The 23,282-nt window shown below is 39.5% G+C and overlaps 1 protein-coding gene across 1 annotated transcript in view; it reads left to right on the top strand.

Annotated features, from left to right (window-relative positions):
• Positions 1–22,597, top strand: part of LOC148525449 (uncharacterized) — a 71,173-nt gene extending 48,576 nt beyond the window's left edge. The window contains exons 4-5 of the mRNA XM_088470935.1: positions 6,398–6,511; positions 21,244–22,597. Of these exons, the coding sequence (XP_088327061.1) occupies positions 6,398–6,511; positions 21,244–22,261 (1,132 nt within the window). The 3' untranslated portion in view covers positions 22,262–22,597. The remainder of the gene's footprint in view (positions 1–6,397; positions 6,512–21,243) is intronic.
• Positions 22,598–23,282: the final 685 nt, after the last annotated feature.

The following is a 23,282-nucleotide window of genomic DNA, read 5'->3' as shown; positions in this document are numbered from 1 at the left end:
CAGCAGGATATCTGAAGACTGCAGACAGATTGGGTGGAAGACGTCAGATTAAGTAGGAAAGATGGAGACATTCTAGAGGACTGATATCTCAAATTTCCTATTCTAGATGCTGACAAGGCCCAGCTGTGGACAGATTATATTCTTGGTAGATAACGAAGATACTAGGATGAGACACAGATTGAAAATCAGGATCATCCAGAAGCATGCCCTCGCCCCATTAGGCGAAGCTAACATAATAAGAACAATCATAAGTTTTTTTTATTTTTAGAACTGTGAAATAAATTACATTGTTATGATTCTCTCCCAATTGAATTTTCTCTTGTACCACCTGTATGGTCAACATACATTAACACATACCCTAATATAGTGAAGGATTGCATTATAACCCCGACACTGAATGTGCCTACAGATATTAATATGTGAACAGGCAAAGTCATGTATAATAATAATTATTGTAAATGTTCCTTTAAACATCCTAGGTAATGTAGTCTCATTTCCCCAGACTTCCTTTATAGGTTCGATGAGATCCCACATCCTACCCATGGTCCCATATAGATCCACTGAGTAGGTATAAGGGTTGCTCTACCCTCTTGAAATGCATTATTGATGGTTCAATGACCGACTCATGTCATACTATTTAGAACATTGAATAACAAATTATTATGCATGACTGGAAAGGTTAAGATTGTGATAGTTTATATTTACTATCAAAGGGTGGGCTGTTGAAGTCAGATAATTGGTTAGGATCATCGTGCAAATAATTATCTGAATTATTTAGTTGTCTATGGTCTGATGACAAATTGCTTGGATGCTGCTCTGTGTCAGTGCATTCCGATGCACACAAATACAAGGCTTAGTGTGGAAAACAGGTTTGGTGTGTATGTCTGTGGGAGTTTGCATATGTTTTGAGAGAGTTCACATGCTAATACAGTATGCCTGTGACAATTAATTAAAATGTACACAGAGACTAGTATGCTCAAAGAAAGAGTTCTAAATGTAAAGTTACGAATCACTGTCATGGACCTGCAAGTCATTGGCAGTTGTGTGCCTATTGTTCGGTGCTGTTTTGGTTCATAGGAACTGACATCTACATCCTAATTAAGTGAAGAATAGCCTGTCACAGGCTACTAGACTATGTGGCAACTACAAGCAGCTGTGGGTCTCTCTCCCCCCTACTTAGGAATAAACCTGCCATTCTAAAACTCTGTTTATTTGTAGGTTTCCGGTTCTATCGACAAGGAGATCGCAGCAGGCATTCGCAAGATATGAATTATAGGTTAGAATGTATCTCTGTATGTAGCTATTCTTTATTTGTTCTTCAGAGGGAAACCTACACAAAAAAGCAGTGGGAAAGCTGATCCTTAAGCTCTGATGACTCCATATGAACTAACCAATGAATGGAGTGACCTGAAGCAAGAACCAATAAGCATTTGTTATTCTGTGCCTTTGTTGTCTTTGAAACCTGTACCGAATATAGGCTTGGGAGCTGAGGCAGTAGGCAGTCATTTCCTACATATCCTTGGGTGATGGTGACCGCAGAATTCAAGATTGAAATACTGCATACTGGGCCAGTGCGCATGCGTAAGTATTGGTTTTGTACCATGTTAATGTATCATCTTTTGCGCTAATTGTATTTAGATCACAGCATGTAACTAAATGCTTTTTATGTGAATAATAACTTTTGTGCTTTGGAGCCACACTCAAAGTCTGGAGAGCGATTATTTCATATGCGTACACGCTAAACAGCGACATTTTGGATATAAAGGTTATTAGGAATTCATACCACTACTGCTACTCTGTATCGGACATCACTACTGTGACTCTGTATCGAACATCACTACTGTGACTCTGCATCTGACATCATTTCTGCCACTCTGCACATGATATCACTACTGCCACTCTGCATTTGACATCACTACTGGGACTCTGCATATGACATCACTACTGCTACTCTGTATCATACATCACTTCTGCGACTCTATATCTGACATCTCTACTGAGACTCTGTATCGGATATCAATACTGGGACATTGCATCTGACATCACTACTGTGACTTTGCATCTAACATCAGTACTGAAGCTCTGCATCTGTTATCACTACTGCTACTCTGTATCGGACATCACTGCTGTGACTCTGTATCAGACATCACTACTGTGACTCTGTATGGGACATCACTATTGCAACTCTATATGGGACATCACTACTGTGACTCTGTAGTGGACATCACTACTGTGATTCTGTATCGGATATAACTACTATGATTCTGCATTGGACATTTCTACTGCCACTCTGCATCTGACATCACTACTGTCACTATGCATTTGACATTGCTACTTCCACTATTCATCTGATATCACTACTGCCACTCTGCATCTGACATCACTACTTCCACTATGCATCTGACATTGCTACTGCCACTATTCATCTGATATCACTACTGCCACTATGCATCTGACATCACTACTGCCACTCTACACCTGACATCACTACTGCTACTCTGCATCTGACATCTCTACTGCCTCTCTGCATCTGACATTACTACTGTGACTCTGCAACCCATTTTCAGTATACTTCTGCATCTGTGCATCTGAAATCACTACTGCTAATCTGTATCGATCATCACTACTGTGACTCTGCATCTGACATCACTACTGCCACTCTGCACATGACATCACTACTGCTACTCTGTATCATACATCACTATTGTGATTCTATATCAGACATCACTACTACGACTCTGTATGGGACATCAGTACTGTGACTCTGCATTGGACATCACTACTGCGAATTTGTGCGGGACATCACTACTGCGACTCTGTATAGGACATCACTACTGCAACTCTGTATGGGATATCATTACTGTGATTCTGTATTTGATATCACTACTGTGATTCTGTATTAAACATTACTACTGTGACTCTGTAATGAATATCACTACTGCCACTATGCATCTGACATCACTATTGCTACTCTGTATCTTACATTACTGTCACTCTGCATCTGACATCACTACTGAAACTCTGTATCTGACATCACTACTGCGACTGTTTATTGGACATCACGACTGCGACTCTGTATCGGACATCACAACTGCAACTCTGTATGGGACATCACTACTGTGAATCTGTATCGGACATCACTACTACGACTCTGCATTGAACATTACTACTGCCACTCTGCATCTGAGATCACTTCTGCCACTCTGCACCTGACATAACTACTGCTACTCTGCATCTGATATCTCTACTGCCACTCTGTTTCTGAAATCACTACTGTGACTCTGCATTCCATTTTCAGTATACTTTTGCATCTGTGCATCTGAAATCACTACTGCCACTCTGCACATGACATCACTACTGCAACTCTGCATCTGACATCACTACTGCTACTCTGTATCATACATCACTTCTGCGACTCTCTATTGGACATCACTACTGCAACTCTGTGTGGGATATCAGTACTGCGACTCTGCATTGAACATCACCACTGCGACTCTGTGTGGGACATCACTACTGCGACTCTGTATCAGACATCACTGCTGTGACTCTGTTTGGGACATCACTACTGCAACTCTATATGGGACATCACTACTGTGACTCTGTATTGGACATCACTACTGTGATTCTGTATCAGACATCACTACTATGGCTCTACATTGGACATTACTACTGCCACTCTGCATCTGACATCACTACTGCCACTATGCATCTGACAACACTACTGCCACTCTGCATCTGACATCACTACTGCCACTATGCATCTGACAACACTACTGCCTCTCTGCACCTGACATCACTACTGCTACTCTGCCTCTGAATTTCCACTGCCACTCTGCTTCTGACATCACTACTGTGACTCTGCAATCCATTTTCAGTATACTTCTGCATCTGTGCATCTGAAATCACTACTGCCACTCTGCATCTGACACCACTACAGCTACTCTGTATCTGACACCACTACTGCTAATCTGTATCGAACATCACTACTGCAACTCAGTATCAGACATCACTAACTGCGACTGTATTGGACATCACTACTGGGACTCTGCATCTGACATCTCTATTGCTTCTCTGCAGATCTGTAACTAGACTTTTTGGTGCCCTGTGCCAGAAAGAGCATTGGCGCCCCCCTCATTTTTCAAAGGGACATAATGCACCCAAAAAAGGGGAATGGTCTCATGGGGAAGGGCCAGGGAAGAGATAAGAGAGGCCAGGAGATGCTGGGGATGAAATAAGAGGAAGCTATAAGTGAGAATGATCATAAACATAAATTTGACAGGCCCAAACAGCACTCCCTTCACTGTGGTGCCCTGTGCGATGGCACCGGCCACACTACCCTAGCTACAGCCCTGCTACTCTGTATCGGAATGCTTAAGCAGGGGAAATAAAACTAAAATGGCTCAACTATGTCCAGCATCAACATAGTGTCTGAGTTATAATCAGTCCCTATCAGTTTTCCCACTAACAGAGCAGTATGGGAGTTCTCCATTGAAGGACTGTAGAATGGCAGCACAGGTATGTTATAGCCCTGACAGCCCTGTATCTGCTTCATTGTTTTGTTTATGTCCATTCACTTTTCATTGCTCCAAATTGCTTCCTATTCACCTTCCTTCCTTCTCCACCTCCTCCTAACCACCTTAATCCTTTCTGGTACCCCATTTCTTATAAAATCTCATGCCACCCTTTGTTACATCTCACCTACCTAATTTTGACACATTACTCTCCTCACCTATAAATGTTCCTCCTACGTCCTATTCCTACTAGGTCCACTCCTTCCCCTGGCTGCTGCTAATCCTGCTTCATCTCCCCACTTTTCTGTCCAACATTCTTGGGCACTTTCTGGAATGTTATATCTGTCTGCAATAAACTAGTGATGGCCATCGACCATCAATGTGTTCAAGGTTGCTGGTTGATGTCAACTACATTTGATGAGCAGAATCCAATGATTTATTTTAGTGGCAAAATAGAGCTTAGCCCCTTCCCCAACATCACTAAGCACCACCCCCATTTTTTGTGGTCCATGGTCCGGCATGCCAGCAACAGAAGTGACCATTGAGGGGGTGCAAACCATTGATGGTTCACCAATGGTAATCCCCAATGGGCCCAGTGATGGTAACCATCGATGGCCACCCCACTGATGGCCATCCCTAAAATAAACTCACCCCCATTCATAATATTTTCATCTCTAATTTCCTAAAGCTCTTTGGCCATACCCTTCCAGTTAATGACCACACCTACCAATTGGCTTGTCACACCCCTTCAGCGGTCCCCTTCCATTACATTTCCCTGGTGGGCCCTTCATGCCCCAGTCTGACATTGCATATATTACCCTCCACCATATGCAGATCACAGTGGAGGGTGTGTCAGAGAGGACTGATGATTAATCACCACTGCAAAAGCTTATCTCTGCACTTGCAGAGATCAGCCAAATAGTGCTTAGAGGAGAACTAAAGGGCCTGATTCAGAGCCGGACGCTCTTTGAGAGCGCTCGCTCTAAATCAGGGTGGCTTTTTTTTGTCTAGTCTCCTGACCACTCACTAAGCTGTGGGTGACGACCGACAGCTTTTGCGAGTGGCCTGAGGATGGTTGTGATAGTCGCTACCATCGCGCTTGCGATGAGACCCTTGTGGTAGGGTCTCGTTCCCGCAAGCCCCAGTGAGCTTCCTGCTCTAATAATTGACCGGTCGAGCTGTCAATTAATATCGACAGCTGCTCCATCTTGTAGTGAGCCCAGGAGTGACGGAGCTGCCGTCGCTCGCTGGGGCTCATGCATGTGCATGCCGGAGCCGGTTCTGGTGTGTGCATGCGCAGTGGGGGACCATCGACCCGCTTGCGAGTACTGTGGGCTCACGATTGGGTCTGAAGCAGGCCCTAAGTTCCCTTACTCACACTGTGATCCCTGGCATATGCACCGTAGTGCCATTCACATGGCATTTTAGAGTGCAATTCCTTAAGTGACATCAGCAGTCACAGACTACAGTACCTCATCACATCTAGGGGGTCCAAGGAGTTGGAAGAGATCCGTTCTGTACAAGTGCAAAATGGATTTCCTCTGCAAAAACCAGGGAGAACACCGTGGCAGCACGGTCACATGTGATGCCACCTTGCCAGTTGAAGCACAGCTGGCTGTGATTGCATAACATGCGATGCCACCAGTTAATTGGCTAAACCAGGTTTTTGTTGCATTAATGTTTTAATGAAAAAACATTGAATCCTGCTTATTATATTAATACTGTGAAAGATTGATATGTATTAGAAACTGTTATCGACCTTGTTTTAATGCTTTTTAACTAGGGTTGGAAAATAAATGTTTTTTTTTAACTATTTTTTTCCAACCCTGACAAGTGTATATGTATATCCAACATAGGAATTTCCTCACTGTTTTTGTTCATTACAGGTGCTCCATTCATACTCAACATTCATCAAAGATAACACAGATCCAACAGATGCCTCCTGGTTCTGATGAATCCTCCCATGAGGCTGCTGCTGATATCCTCCACTGGTCAGAGAAGTATGTGATGAGCTCAACCATTCAGAGCCTCATGCCTCTCTGACCTTTTGTGGTGTCTCATGGGACTTACTCAACTCCCAGGAATGCAGTGCACTAAATGTGACTTGGCACCTCTCTCAAATATTGTGTGGGAGAAAGCAAGCTACCCCTTTGCACCCCCCTCCCCCCTCATTCCGCCACCTATGAGTGTTTGTACCTAACTTTCAAAAGATTCCAACTGCTTTAATTGAAAAAGAACAAGTGTCTGTCTTTCAATGACATACCAAATTTTTGTTCAAATTTGTGAACTTTAATAAAGTTATTTATAAAACACCAACCCTAATGAATATTTCTACAATATAAACTTTCAGAAAACTAAATTACAGTTTATATTTTAATGCAATATAGATTTTATTGAATGGAAAAAAAATCTATTTTTTTCCATTTTGAAATATAAATTTGCTAATAATTTTATTAATAAATTTTAACAGACAAGTTATATATATGAAAAAGAGTTTATATATATATATATATATATATATATTTATATTAAGGCTGAATAGAAAAAAATGGAAATCTCCATAGAGATTCCCCTCTCCATAGGGGTGCCCTGGAGAGGGGGATTTCTTTATTGGGGCGGGGGTCCCCAGCTCCCCAGGGATCCCCGGCCTGGGCTGACTAGCATTCAGGTTTGATGCTTCGGCTGGTGGGCCTGCTGAAAGGGCTCCCCTGGCTGTGGCATCAACCCCCCCTCTAGAAAGAGTCCAGTGCTGGTTCTGGTATATACAGGGGGACCCTATGCATTTTTCCTCCAGTATTTCCAGAACCAGGGCTGGCTCAGAGCCCAGTGCTGGTTGTGCTGAATATAGGGGACCCATATGTAATTTTTCCCCCCATATTTTGGCAACCAGAACTGGTTCTGAAAATCCTTGTGCTGGTTGTGCTTCATACGGGGGACCCCTATGTCATTTGTCCCATGTATTTAGCACAACCAGTACTGGCTTTCCAAAGCCCGCTGCTGATTGGGGGAGGGGGCCATGGCATTTTTTTTTACACAGGTTTTTTCTAAGATGAAACACAGAAGCACAGACGGGTCTCACTGATTCATCCCTGCTTCGGTGGAATTTATTTAAACACAGATGCAGGTATTACGGATATTTCAGATACGAGCCTGTATCTGTGAGCTGCTAACTCCACCGGGTCCTAACGCCTGCACCACTACCGCCCGCACTGCTGCTGCACCGCTTCCACTAATGACTGCTACCATCCCGGTTCCCAGCCGCAGATAAAATCCACTGACCCATCCCTGCTTCTGTATTTATTTAAATACAGGTATTACGGATTGTTCAGATTCAGATCAGTCAGCTGCTACCTCCCCCGGGTCCTGTCACCTGCACCACCGCCACAGCTATCCATCAGATCCGGATGCAGCTTATGGCTGCTTCCTTCCCCTGAGCCTACCGCCACTACCACCTGCACTGATCTGCCAACTTGGTGCACCCAAGTGAAGCCACAATGAGTACACCTGATGGAGGCTCCTACTGAGGCTGTGCATCAAGTTGAAACTTCCTATCTCTATAATGGCGGATTCATGAAGTAATAGTTTAAAAACCATAACTTTCTCAATTACCTAAACTCCAAAAGCACCTTCCCTGGAACAATAGCTGCCAAATAAAACAACCCCAAAGTGTTAATTTGCCCCCTACTCTGAGTTATGCCTTCCCAAAAATCCCCCATAGAGAACAGTAGAAAAGTGGTCCTAATTGAGTGTCAAAAAATACAGTTGGAAATTGAAATCACTCCCAAGTCCTCATTTTTTATGTTTTTTGCCCTGAAATTTGGCATGCAGCTTCAAGCAACAGTTCTACCAGCCCTTGCCAAATTTCAGCACCATACTTCCAATAGCTTTTGAGCCCCTTAAACACCATGCCCCCTCGGGATTTCTCTGTGGGAAAATTCAGTTTTTTTCCAGGGGACCCTAGTGTCGCTCATCCCCTCTATTTTGGCAATTAAGACTGGCTCTGATTAGCCTGGTGCTTGTTGTGCTTAATACAGGGAACCCCTATGTCATTTGTCCCCTGTATTTGGCACAACCAGCACTGGGGTTCCCAAGCCCGATGCTGGTTTTGCTGTGGAGACACGTCATTTTTTTTTATATTACACATTCATTTTTTAAAACAATACATGGATGAATCTCACTGAAATGTCCATGCATCTGTGTCTTATTGATTTGATTTTCTCAGGTGCATGTCCAGCACCAGTGAGTCCCTTTGTCTCCCGCTGATGCTCCCATGCACGCCCAGTGCTGCCACTACTCCACACCTCCACTGCTGCCACTGTCCCACACACCTGTAGCCTGCCCCCACAGCAGTCTTTCCCTCCTGTGTGCTATCTGCTCCTCCTCCCATGTTAGTATACCTATTTATTGTCCTTCTGATCTGCAGGTGGCCTGGCTTGCTCATCAAAACCCTGATGGTTAATAGATTATAAAAAAGCAATGAAATTCCATAGACAAAAAACCTTATGGTTTTACATTTCACATTATGGCTTCTTAGACATGATCTGAAGTTTCACAAAACCTACAGAATTTGTGCCACTCAAACTAAAAAAAGCAATTAAATTATGATTATTAAGGCTAATGCCTTAATGGACGTGTTCCTTGTGCAATACAGATATGGTATGCCATCACACCCTGTGGTTAACTGCAGACTCAGCACTCTCACAGAATGAGATTGCTGTCACTCACAAAATGGTGGAGCTGCTAATTCACAGAATTGTGTGCTCATTGGAATGCACACATGCAGTCTATGCGCCTGAGGTCTAAACAGAAAATAGAGCTGTGAAGATGGGATAAAAGTGGTGTGGATGGGGGGAGGAGACTGAGCAGCTTGGATAGGTGAGACAAAAAGGTGTGTTGAGGAGGGAAGATTAAGCAGTAGGGGTAGCAAAAGTAATGCAGATGGGTGAAAAACAGTGGTGCGGATAGGGTGGAGGAACAAAGTAATGCAGATGGGAGGAAAACAATGGTGTGGATGAAAAAGAAACAGAGTGGCACAATTTGGGGGGACAGCGACATGGATGGTGTAGAGAGTGGCATGAACATGGGAAGACAGAGCAGTGAAGATGGGTAAAGACAGATTGGTGTGGATAAGGGAATACAGACTAACACAAATGGGAGAACACACATCAGTAGGGATTGGGTAATATAGATTGGTGTGGATGGGTAGGAAGACAGAGTAGTGTGGGTGGGGGGAGGAGACAGAGTTCCACAGTGGGGGGCAGAAATAGTGGTGCACATGGAGGAAGAAAGAGTGCCACAGAGGAAAGGAAGACAGCGCGGCGTGGCTTAGGGCAAGACAGTGGCGCAGAAGGAAACAGAGTGGCATTGATGCAGGGCAGTCTGGATGGAGAAAGACAGATTGGTGCAGATGAGAGAACACAGACTAGCACAGGTTGGAGACAACACAGCAGTAGGGATTGAGGAAAACAGATTGGTGTGGATAGGTAGGAAGACAGAGTGGTGCCGATGGGGGGGGAAACAGAGTTGCATGGTTGGGGGGACCAGTGTAGTGCAGATGAAGGAAGAAAGAGTAAAACAGATAAGAGAAAGAATGCAATGTTGCTGTGGAGAAAGCACAGATGCAGGGAGGTGTGGCTGGGGAAAAACAGATTGGTGCTGTTGAGGGAACACAGACTAGCACAGTTGGGAGACCACACAGCAGTAGTGATTGGGGAATATATAGCAGCATGGAGGCATATAGGGAATTAAAGTGTACATGCATAGGCAGAGTTATGATAGTTTTAAAAATAAGGGAGCTGAACATGTCTTCTAAATGGAGTGAGATTGTTGTGGAAATCGAATGGGTATATTGTAGGCACTGAGTGGAATGTGGGAGCCACATAACTGCTCAAACCTCAGTTGCATAGACTGCATGTGTGTATTCCAATGAGCACAGAATTCTGTGAATTAATAGCTCCACCATTTTGTGAGTGACAGCAATCTCATTCTGTGAGAGAGCTGAATCTGCAGTTAACCACAGGGTGTGATGGCATACCATATCTGTACTGCGCAAGGAACACATCCATTAAGGAATCAGCCTTAATGATCATAATTATTTCATTGCTTTTTTTAGTTTGAGTGGCACAAATTCAATAGGTTTTGTGAAATTTCAGATCATGTCTAAGAAGCCTTAATGGGACATGTAAAACCGTAAGGTTTTTTTGTCTAATGAATATATATATAGCCAGACTTCTTCAGGAGGATGTCTAGATGCCACCTATAGCCCCCTTATATACCTGAGCAAATTGTACCAATTACCTTAATTAGGGAGAGTCCAGCATCTTCCCCACTGAGTTGAGAATCATGGCTAGAAGGTCAATTATCATGTGGAACTATCATTACACATGATAAAAAAACAAGGATCTCCATCATTTACTAGGAGTCCTATATACAATATGGAAACTGCCATTTTGCATGTGATAATACTACACGTTTAATGGCTGTAATACCCATATTATTTTTAATTCAATAATTGGCATGTATAAATATATATAGTGGGCTAAAGTGACATCTAGTTACAATAAAATTACAACAATACACCTAAACTATATCTAAAAACATACATATAAACAATCTAAAAGAGATATATATGTATATATATATATATATATATATATATATATTTTCTAACTACCTCTATACACAATTATACAGATTCTATATTAATGGAGCGATTTCATAATGTTAATTTAAACCATTTGGGATTAAAGTGTTTAAGTTATAGATCCAAAACATCTCACTTCTGGATAGCTTATTATCCAGATCTCCACCTCTATTCCCCATTTGTACATGTTCAATTGCACAGAACCTCAGACTACTGGGATCCGCATTATGATTATTCAAAAAGTGTCTAGGCACCACATGATTATCTAGTTTGTTCCTAATACTCCTAACATATTCTTGCATGAAGGATTTTCAGTGGGCGCTTAGTTTTGCCCACGTACTTTCGTCCGCATCCGCACTCTACAAAATAAACAACATAAGTGGTGTTACAATTCATAAAATCTTGAATTTTAAAATTACCTAAAGATCCATTACCTAAAGATCCAACAAATAATTTTCTGGAGGAATTGGAACCCTTAGTAAGGAAAGATTTTTGGAACAATAAATTTAAGCAAAGATGAGTATGATTTATTAAATAAAGCAAATCCAGTTATTCCAATTATTTTATTTTTTACCAAAAAAATCATAAACAATTAATTGATCCACCAGGGGACCGGTATAATCGGGAATTGATTCCCTAACGGCAAATACCTCTGAATATGTTGAAGTGTTTTCAAATAAATATGTTGGAGAGTTAAGCTCTTACATCATAGAAATTACTGCAGTTTTACTAATTTTAAAAGAGGTAACCTGGATGGGCAATTTTAATTGGGCTACCGGGGATGTACAAACTTTGTACACATCCATTACTCATGAAAAAGGGGTAGGATCATGTAGAGAATTTTTGGATAATGATCCGTCGCTAAGTATGGCACATAAGGATTTTATTTGTGATTTGATTACTTTTATTTTCAAACATAATTATTTTGAATTTCTGGAAAGCTACTTTTTACAAATATGCGGCAGAGTGATGGGTACCGTCTTCGCTCCCAGCTTCGCCAATCTTCATATGGGGAGCTGGGAGCAGAAGTATATTTATTGAGATAATCCCTTTAAAATAATCATCATCCTGTTTAAAAGATATATTGATGTTAAATTAATAATTTGGGATGGTACTGCAGAGCATTTTAATGATTTTATGATATATTTAAGTCAGAATGAATATAACCTTTCTTTTACTTCTAATTTTAATAAGGACTCTTAAGGATTTTTTTAGATTTAACATTATCCTTGAATAATAATGAAATTAATACTATGAATTTTATTAAAACTATAGATTCTAACAGTTATGTACATTATAAAACTGGTCATGTGAAACATTGGAAAGATAATATGCCATTTTCTCAATTTTGCAGAGTGAAACGTAATTGTAACAATTAGGATATTTTTATGAGTCTGCTAGATATTTATAAGAATAGATTTGTGGATAGAGGTTATCCTGATGAAATTACTAAGTGAGCTGTGGAAAAAAAACGGAACCTAGAAAGAAAGACCCCACTAGAATATAAGAGTAGAAATGAGTCTAACAAAGACCAGGTTCTCTTCATTACAGAATTTAATGACCAGGAGAAAAAAATTAAAAAAGTAATGCACAAACATTGGGACCTCTTGAAGGATGATCCCATTCTTTCAGGGGTTCTACCAGACAAACCTCAGGTGGTTTTCTGGAGTGCATGCAACTTAAAAGATATATTAGCACCTAGCTCCTTACCACTTATAAATAAAGAGAATAAAGGAATTTTTGGTACAAAAATATGAGGTTTCCACAAATGTGGACACTGTATTATTTGTAAATTTGCACATCCATCATCATGTACTTTTTCTAATATAGACAACACGAAGATTTTTAAAATTGTGTGGATGCGGACGAAAGTACGTTGGCAAAGCTAAGCGCCCACTGAAAATATGCATGCAAGAACATGTTAGGAGTATGAAGAACAAACTAGATAATCATGTTTTGCCTAGACACTTTTTGAATAATCATAATGCGGATCCCAGTAGCCTGAGGTTCGGTGCAATTGAACATGTACAAATGAGGAATAGAGGAGGAGATCTGGATAATAAGTTATCCAGAAGGGAGATGTTTTGGATCTATAACTTAAACACTTTAATCCCAAATGGTTTAAATGAACAATATGAAATTGCTCCATTTTTATAGCAGCGGTATAATTGTGTATAGAGATAGTTAGAAAGTATATATATATATATATATATATATATATATATATTTAGATTGTTTATATGTATTGTAACAGGACCAAAATAGGAGTCCCTCTACTGGGGTAGATGGACTTCCTCTTCACACACAAGGCAGCCGGGAAAATAGTACACCAGTCTGGTGTCTCGTACTAGCTGGTCAGTACCAGTCTTTATTGTGCAACAAAAAGGAAACCAAAACATAAAGTAAATCCTAGCCCTGTCCGGGCACGAACTCGATAAGAGGTTCCCTCTCTAAAGAAATAGTGGGGCCTACTGCCTCCAACATCAACACAAGCATATGCACAAGACTTACAGGTAGTTTTCAGCAACTCTCTCTGAGGCCAAAACCTGGAGTGGAAGGAGCCCACCCTGTCCTCACATCCACACCCCCAGGTCCCAAACCAGCTTTTCCAAAAGCCGAAATTCAAATCTGCTTTAGTGCAGACTTTCTCCTTGGGGGCTTTTTTTAGAACACAAAGGTCAAAAACCTAGGGCAAATGTATCTATCATTGACAGCTTTACCAGTGATCCTATCACAGTATGTTTTTAGATATAGTTTAGTTGTAGTGTCATTTTATTGTAACTGCATGTCACTTTAGCCCACTATATATTTATTTATACATGCCAATTATTGGATTCAAAATAATATGGGAATTACAGCCATTAAACGTGTATTATTATCACACGCAAAATGTCCGTCTCCATATTGTATATAGGACTCCTAGTAAATGGTGGAGATCCTTGTTTTTTATCATGTGGAACTATCATTCCACATGATAAAAAATAAGGATCTCCACCTTCTACCCATGATTCTCAACTCAGTAGGTAAGATGCTGGACTCTCCCTAATTAAGGTAATTGGTACAATTTGCTCAGGTATATAAGGGGGCTATAGGTGGCATCTAGACATCCTCCTGAAGAAGTCTGGCCATTTGGTGTCTTGACGAAACGCGTTGAGGTATCTCTGGTGTTGGTGGTCCATATCATCTTACTGTTGGTCCTAACCAGATAAGCAGATCATTCTGTTCTTAGATGTATGTTAATATTATTTTTGTTATTAAATGTGGTTTTAAATTTACTACTCATTGGTACCTTATTTCTATTCTTACATTCAAATTCATTTGAATGACATGGTGAATATAAGGACAAAATTGTGAAAGTCCTCTGGTATGCCTATATGCACCTTATTATTTTTGATTGCTGGATTGGTACCTGTTGCAAAGAATTGCACTGAACACTGTGCACTTTATTTGTGCTGAAGCACTTTTTTTGCATTTTTGCACTTTTGTGGATGCTGCTTGCTTATTTGCACTTGTTTGAAATAGGGTGCAATAGATCATCAAGTGGCACATGCACTTTGGCTTGGAGACACTATATATATATATATATATATATATATATATATATATATAATTATATATATATTTATATATATGTGCATCACACCATTAATTTATGTTTTTTTCTATTTGTGTCCAAATATCTCGCTATCCTGATTTGAGAGTTGCAGAAGGAGCTCGTTTTTGACTGGACATTATTTAAAGTCACCTTTTGAAGAATTTACACTAGATGGCGCTGACGTCTCACTATTATTGAACATATATATGTTTTGGATCTGGATTTAGTTTTGCCAAAACTGCTCTTGCGTGTTTTAATTTTGGTTTTTGATCTGTATTTTCTTTTTAAAATGTATCAAAACTGCTAAAATCACATAATTTGGCCTTTTTTGGTTCCTACAATATTAGCACATAAATAAGAGCCATTTCCACTTACAGTATTTCCAGTCAATTATGACCACCTCACAGCTCACAATATATTTTTCATCCAGTTTAGACCCAAAAGTTGCACCAAGCTAGCTTGCTGGCTAAGCTAAGCGGCAGCAGTGGGTGGCACAAACACATGGCTGTTCAACACTTTTCATGGCATATAAGCAAACATATGTTTTCATTATGTATGTAGTTGAAGGCAGGGAAAGGAAGGGTTGATTCATAGTAAATTTAATTTCATTTTTTTATTCTGAAGCAAATTTATGAGGGAGGAGGGGAGAGAATGGATGAACAATATGTCACTTGTTTTGCCCACAAAGTCAACTTGATGGTAAGGAATATTTTTTAAAAGTAAAGGGGCATATAGGAGATGCTGTCTGTGACCATAAACATTTTGGACATTTTTGGCATTCAGCAACCATGGCAGTTCATCTTCCAACATGGCACATCAGGAAAAAATGTTTTTATTATTCCAGAGGTCTGAGAGGTTTGGAGTATGTATGTAGTTGAAGGCCGGGACATACAGGAAGGTGTGATTAGTAGTAAATTTAATTAAATTTTTTTATTCTGAAGCAAATTTATGAGGGAGGAGGGGAGGGGAGGAGGAGAGGCATTTACAAAAAATATAAAAAATATTTAAATCATTTATAGCAATCCTTGCCCAAGAAGAATCCTTGAGCACTATGCCTGCTGCTACTTGTGGGAGTGGATCTTCATACCAGAAGGGGAACAGGGAGATTAATAGTTGTAGATTAAAAAAACAATTGAATGTTAAACAATCCTTTGCAAGGGATAGCAAGTATGACAGAAATCACCCAGTTGCACAGCAGATTACTGATGCCATCACATCTATGCTAGTATTATATGTGTGTCCAATATCTGCCAACAATGTAGTTGGTTTTAGACAGTTATTTGTGGTCCTATGTCCCCGCTACCAAATCATATCTTGATTCCACTTCAATAGAAAAGCAATTCCCATCCTGTACAGGAACATTAAACAAAACTTGATCAGTGTCCTGCAAAATGCTGTTATACTCACTGTCCACTTAACCACAGATATGTGGATATGCAGAACAGAGCAAACACATGATTACATGACTTTAACAGCCCACAGGGTGGATGAGTTGCCTTCAGTGACACCAACAGCAGCAGCATCTAAGAAACAGCAGCTCATCCAGATGCAGGCTACTCTGTGTATCACCAGTTTCGCTAAGAGGCATACCGCTGACAACCTCTTAGAAAAACTGAGGAAAGTCATTGCAATATGGCTTACTCTACACAGTATTTCTGGTTTCTGACAATGCCACCAATATTGTGAGAGCATTATAGCTGGGTGAATTCCAACACATCCTATGTTTTCTCATGCAATCAACTTGGTGGTGCAATTTTTTTTTAAAGAGTTTTCAGCACAGCCGGGAACCTTGTCAGTGATTGGTATAGAAGGCTACTTCCTCAAAATGTGGAAAAGATGATGTTCATCGAAATGAACTACAAATTAAACAAGGAAGACCTTTACAGCCAATTACATCCAAAACTTACAGAGGCACCTGTAATGATGGATTCCAGAGGAGAAAAACTAATATTGGGTGAAGAAAGATGATGTAGACTCTGATGAGGGTGAGGAATCGGATGATGATGGCGACAAGATCTTGCCCCTGTAAAGCCAGTTTGTGCACATAGAGAGCATTTGCAGCAAAGTCAGCAGCCCATTGGTAGCTTGTTTTGTGGGGACCCAAACAAACCAATCACTTCATGATTAAGGATATTGTTGATGAAGGTGTTGATGGTGACGATGGCAGGTGCTTGAATCTAGCAGAGAGAAGGGAGCTAGATGATGCTGGACTGCATGTTGTTACTTTTTTAGCCAAAGTTTCTGAATTTTACAAAAACTTTTTGGATGGATGCAGATGACATAACAGGAAGGAGGTTCTTAGATGTGTAAGGTCCCTACCTCTACTTACTATGGCTTTACAAAGAGTACAGATGTCTTGACAATTATAGTTTGGATTTGGGTAAAAATAATTCCACACATAAGAAGTGGATTTTTTTGTCTTATGCCAAGACATGACAATGGGCTTTTCCTTATCATGGGCAAACAACTGTTTCTTCTACTCTTGCTTAATTTACACAAACAACATCCTCATCAACAACATCATCATCAACATCCTTATTAGTGTCAGCTACATAAATATCCTCTTCATCCTGATTCACTTCCACAGAAGCATGTTTGATTTCTGTCAGCATTTTCACTTGTGCTTACATCATCATAAGAGGTAGAACCACCAGTCATAAATAAAGGCCAAGACCGTAGCCTTTCCTTGCCACTTTGTGTGCTGAAAGGCATATTGCTAATTGTATGTCTTTCTGCAGCTAACTTTCTCTTTGATGTTTTTTTTTACTAATGTTAAAGATTGTGTCTTTGGTTTTTGATGCCCTGACTTCAGTCCTGTGTGCCCTTGGAAATCGGTTTCAGTAGATGATGTAGACGGACTAGAATCATCATGACTGGAGGTACTGGCAGCAGCTCCAGCACTAGTATATGGTTCCTGCTCTCCTCCCAACTGATCATTCTCCATATTAACAAACATGAACAAAGTGGAGTACAGCACACATGTCAATTTGTACCAATTTAAAATATTACACTGCGGTATCAATGATCTACAGTGTCACAATATTTTTTTATGAAAACACTGCACTACCACTTATAGTGTCACAAAACCTGTTGAATTACACTGTCTTTCCACTTAGTGTCACATTACATGTATGAAAATTACACTATATTTCCACTTTCAGTGTCACAATATATTTTATGAATACACTGAGTTTCCTCTTAAATTGTCACAATATTTTATTTTAATACACTGCACTTCCACTTACAGTGTCACAATATGTGTTGAATATTACACTGCATTTCCACAAAGTGTCACAATCTGTGTTAGTGTCACAATATTTTTTTTGAATACACTGCGTTTCCACTTACAGTGTCAGAATATATTTTATGAATAAAACGCATTTCCACTTACAGTGTCACAATAGTTTTTATGAATACACTCCGCTACCACTTACTGTGTCACAATATTTTTTACAAATACACTGCACTACCACTTACAGTGTCACAATAAGTGTAGTAATAATACACTGCACTATGACTTATAGTGTCACAATACTTGTATGAATTATACACTGCGGTTTGACCAGAAGTGTCACAGTAAAAAAAAATTATAATATAGTACACTGATGTACAGCACAATTTTTCTTTTTTAATTATATTATTAGCTTTTATTTTTTTTACACTGAGCACCCTTAGAGGGAAAGAACACCCCTGGATGGACACAGCAGCCCCTTCCCCTGGATGGACATAGAAACCCCTGAATGGACACAGCAATCCCTGTATGGACCTAGCAGCCCCTGCCCTGGATGAATACAGCAGCCCCTGGATGGACACAGCAGCCACTGCCCCTGGATGGACACAACAACCCCTGGATGAACATAGCAGCCCCTGCCCTGGATGGACACAGCACCCCTCTACTCACTACACTCTCCATAGCAGGAATGAAATGGCACCAATGACTGGGTATCTTTATACTGTAGTATCCAAAAACCGCAAGAATCCGACAGCGGGATGATAATATTTTGCCTCACTTTGGAATCCGAGTCAGGCAGCAAGACCCAAGCCGTAATCAGATCCTGGCCAAGATCGTGAAGTCTGGGGTGGGTCCAGTTCTCTGAAAACTGGACCCACTCATCTCAAATATATATATATATATATATATATTCCCATATGGTCAAGCTCTGCTGAAAAATACCAGTCCATTCACCGCTCCAACCGGTATACTCCAGCACCAGACACATCAGCCTCACTACTTCTAACTGTCAGGTACCTTATATCTCTCTGAGCACTCTCATTGGCCTGGCTCCTTCTTTGATTCCTGAACTACCTCCAAGCAACAGGTCTCTTTGGGTGATACAGGCTAGAAACAGGTGCTCACTATACTACTTTTCTACTTGCTAGAAGGTGTCTAGATGTTCCCAGCAAATTTCACACACTCCGCAGTAGCAATCACAACAGTTGTGAACAAGTCCTTTATTTACAAACATTCTTTCAGATACATTTTTGCAGTTTATGCTGCAAAATAATGTGGGGCATTTCAGAGTCATTGCTAAATGTGCTGTACATTGTCTTAAATGATTTACTTGCAGATACAAGGAATTATCAAAAGCATTTTCATTGAATCAGCTACTGTATGCCTAATATCCTATATATGAGGATAATTGCACTTTTTAAAAGATCTGAGTAATCATCTGGTTTGGATTTGAAAAAAATAATTTTGTACCTATTTTTTTAAACATTTACTGGATGTGTGTTGAGATAGATATCTGGTCATTAGGTCTACAGTAAAAAGGGAGACAATGTTTAGGTAGAAAATACAAGTTAGACAGGCAATAGGCTGACAGGGTCTGAAGGTCGACAGGGTCTGAAGGTCAACTAGTAAGAAGGTTGACAGGGACAGAAGGTTGGCAGTGTCATTAGGTCCACACACAAATGGTCAACACAGAAATGGGTGACATTTTTTTTGTTGTTGGGGTTAGACACTTTCTCTGATGGTTAGGGTTAGGCACTTTATCTGACGGTTAGGGTTAGGCACCAGGAGGGAGGGTTAGGCACTTACCAGAAGTTTAGGGTTAGGGACTAGAAGGGACGGTTATGGTCAAACACCTACCTCGACAGTTAGGGCTTGGCACCAAGAGGGAGTGTTAGTGTTAGGCAAGAAGGGTAGGGTTATGGTGAATATTAGGGCTAGAAAAAAAAACATTTGTGTGTCAACCTACTTACTAGTTGACCTTTAGTGTGTTGACATTCAGACCATCCAGACCTATTGCCTGTCTAACTTGTATTATCTACCTAACCATTGTCTACCATTTTATTGTAGACCTAATGATCCACCCCCGTTGAGATAATAGCTACTGTCTCATATAGTATATACATTTTTTATAAATTGTAGTGATGTGATGTTATCTATCCTTAGAATTCCCTATGAAAATTACTATTATCATGCTGTGGTGTCATTCTTTTTAATCTGAGTGTTATATTTCTCTTTGATTTCTGTTCAATCTCACTATATATATATTTTGCCACTTTCTTTTTCCACCATACTATTTGCATTAGAGTATATCAATATATGTTGCATTTTGACATGTCTCCTTTTGAGTAAATACTGTTTTAAACTAGAGATGTGTGTTTTGGTTCTCCATAAATCTAAACCCAACTGAATTTCTTGAATCCAGACAGATCCAAGCCGTGTATTTGATCTCCTGAAGAGATGCGGACAGATCCGAGTCACAGTTCTAATCTTCCTTCACGTCGGAAATCAGGTTTTAAATCAAAATTTCAGGTTTTCAATTGCAAAAATAACATGATTTTAGCTATTTTTCTAAAAAATCCAAAACCAAAACCAAAGCACTTGAGGGTGGTTTTCAAAATAAAAAACAAAAACTGGAGATGAATTCAGATCTATAACCAAAACCAAATCAAAGGGGTCAGCGCACATCTCTGTTTTAAACACAAATTATTAAAATCTAAATAATAATCTTTTTTGTATGCACTGAGTGCCCTATTACAGAGTACTTTTGCCATTGATTATAAATAAAATATATATATATATATATATATATATATATATATAAATTTTGTTTTTAAATAGGTATGATGTGTTTATGGAACAAATAATTATTTCAATAAAAAATTGGTTAGCTACAGTTTACACATTGGGTAAAATAATATGCAACATGTACTGTAAGTAGAGATTGCGCAGACCCCACATTTTGGTTTTGGCAAAACCACCCTCAAATGATATGGTTTTGGTTTTGCAGTAAAATCATGTAATTTGGACCTGTTTACATGCAATCCTGAACCCGAGATTTGTTATTTAAATCCAAGTTCCGAAGTTTTAGCAGAGCCAAAGTTCAGGTGTGTTTGGTTTTCAGGAGAACCAAACCACACATCTTTTCATGTAATTAATGGAAAATAAGCATTTATTAATTATTTTCCCAACATGGTACTTTTTTTAATTCAGAATGCACTGAGTAACTAATTATACCACTTTTTGTGCCACAATCTGTTTTCAGGGAAACACCCACCGTGAAAAATAATCTTTCAGAGAATGTGACATGCTGTAATTGGACTCATGAAAGATCTATTACTGAAGAAAGCGAATTGTTTATATTCAATCAAATACTGTCAATCATTTTCTACAGTATCACTTTTATTTTGGGAATTTCAGGGAATGGCTTAGTTATCTGGATTGCTGGATTCAAGATGAAGGCAGTCAGTGCTGTGTGGCTCCTCAATCTGGCCATAGCTGATTTCATCTGCTGTGCAATTCTCCCTTTGAAAATTGCAGACTGGGCTTTGCAATTAGAAGGAGATGTTGGCTATCAATTATGTAAAGTCAGTACTGGTGTACTGTATATAACCATGTGTGCTAGTGTAAATTTTTTAACTGCCATGAGTATTGATCGCTGTATATCGATAATGTGGCCAATTTGGTCAAAGATTCATAGAACACCAAAATGTGTCCACAGCATTTCAATATTAATTTGGGGTTTGAGTCTGATGTTAAGTGTTCCCCATGTGATTTTTAACAGTGTAGACTTAGATATTTCAGAGTGTATTGGAAAATTAAGGTATTCTATGTATTCATCTCACATGAACAATATGAAAATCACCAGGTGTGTTACCATGTTTGTGATCCCTTTCACTATCATTCTAGTGTGTTATTGTCTTATATTTTTCAAACTTTTAAATGTTAGAAGACAGAATAATTCTCAGCGACCGTACAGGATTATCACTGCAATTGTGACATGTTTCTTTATCTGTTGGTTTCCATATTACACTTGGCCACTAATACCATTGTATTACAAATCTTGGGAGACAGACTATACAGTAAATGTAATTTGTGTCTGCCTGGCTTACTTCAACAGCTGCATTAATCCCATCCTCTATGTCTTCATAGGCCAAGACTTTAAAGAGAGTTTAATGCATTCCATACCATCCAGGCTGGAACGTGCTCTAAATGATATTTCTAATCAGTCTTCAAAAGAAAAAGATAATGTGAATGCAGTTGAATCTAATAGGGATGTTTAACATACATTGATCTCACTTCTATGTTCCACATTCACAAGTACAAATTAGTGTGGAAATTTATCCCCACAGATATCTTGTTATACTGTACACGGGGATGAATAAAAAAAATATGAAAGTAAAGCAAAGAATTTAGGCTGTAAAGCGAGATGATATGTACAAGACTGTAAACTAAAGTTATAGGATGGTGGAAATTCCTTGAAACTAAAAGTAGAGAATGCAAATGATAAGCCTAATACCCTGAATCATATCATTGTTAGGTTTCTCTAATTTATATTATTTAAATTCAACTATATATAATCTTAGAATTGTTATACTTCTATTTTAGCATGGTTATAATTCTCAGGCTTCACTAATTAATGTGATGTAATGTATACTATATATAATTGTTTGATCGTCAGACTTTACTTGTCAGCATGATTATAATTATCAGGATTCAACAGTTAACACAAAGTACAGATCATTGTATACAGATTTATAATTGTCATATTTTACTTGCTAACATTGTGTTCCTGAACAGTGTATTAAAATTTCTTGAATTAAATTTGATGTAGACAAGCTTTTGTAGCTCATATCAGAGACGTAATGAGACATTGTATCACCCTGGGCAAGAGAGATTACCGAAAAAACCCCGTCTACCTCCCACCATTTTGTAGTCACCGCTGGTGGAGAGACATGTACAGTATTGCACACCTTAGCTATGACTCTGTTAATAATTTGGGCAATCTGTCTTTTCTGTATCGGGTCTATGATGCAGCTGCTTCCTGTAGTTCTGTTATGGTAGGAATGTCATCCCTGTTACATGGAGCAAGTGCGTAGGAGCAAACAGCAGAGACACAGTCATTGTCAGAGTATGCTCAGGTTTAGGTATTGCTACCTGTACTACTCTTCCCCATCGAGACAAACAGATGTGTCCTCATACACCTTTCCTTGCCAAATGACTGATGATGCTCCACTATAAGGAGCAATAAAATTGTTCCCATTTGTTTTTCCAGCAAAAGTATTTGTATAGTGTAGCAGATTA

This window comes from Taudactylus pleione, unplaced genomic scaffold (assembly GCF_031769625.1).
Source record: "Taudactylus pleione unplaced genomic scaffold, aTauple2 ptg000108l, whole genome shotgun sequence".
In the NCBI taxonomy this organism is placed as follows: Eukaryota; Metazoa; Chordata; class Amphibia; order Anura; family Myobatrachidae; genus Taudactylus; species Taudactylus pleione.
Note: the sequence above shows the minus strand (reverse complement) of the source record. Positions and strands in the feature narration are given on the sequence as shown.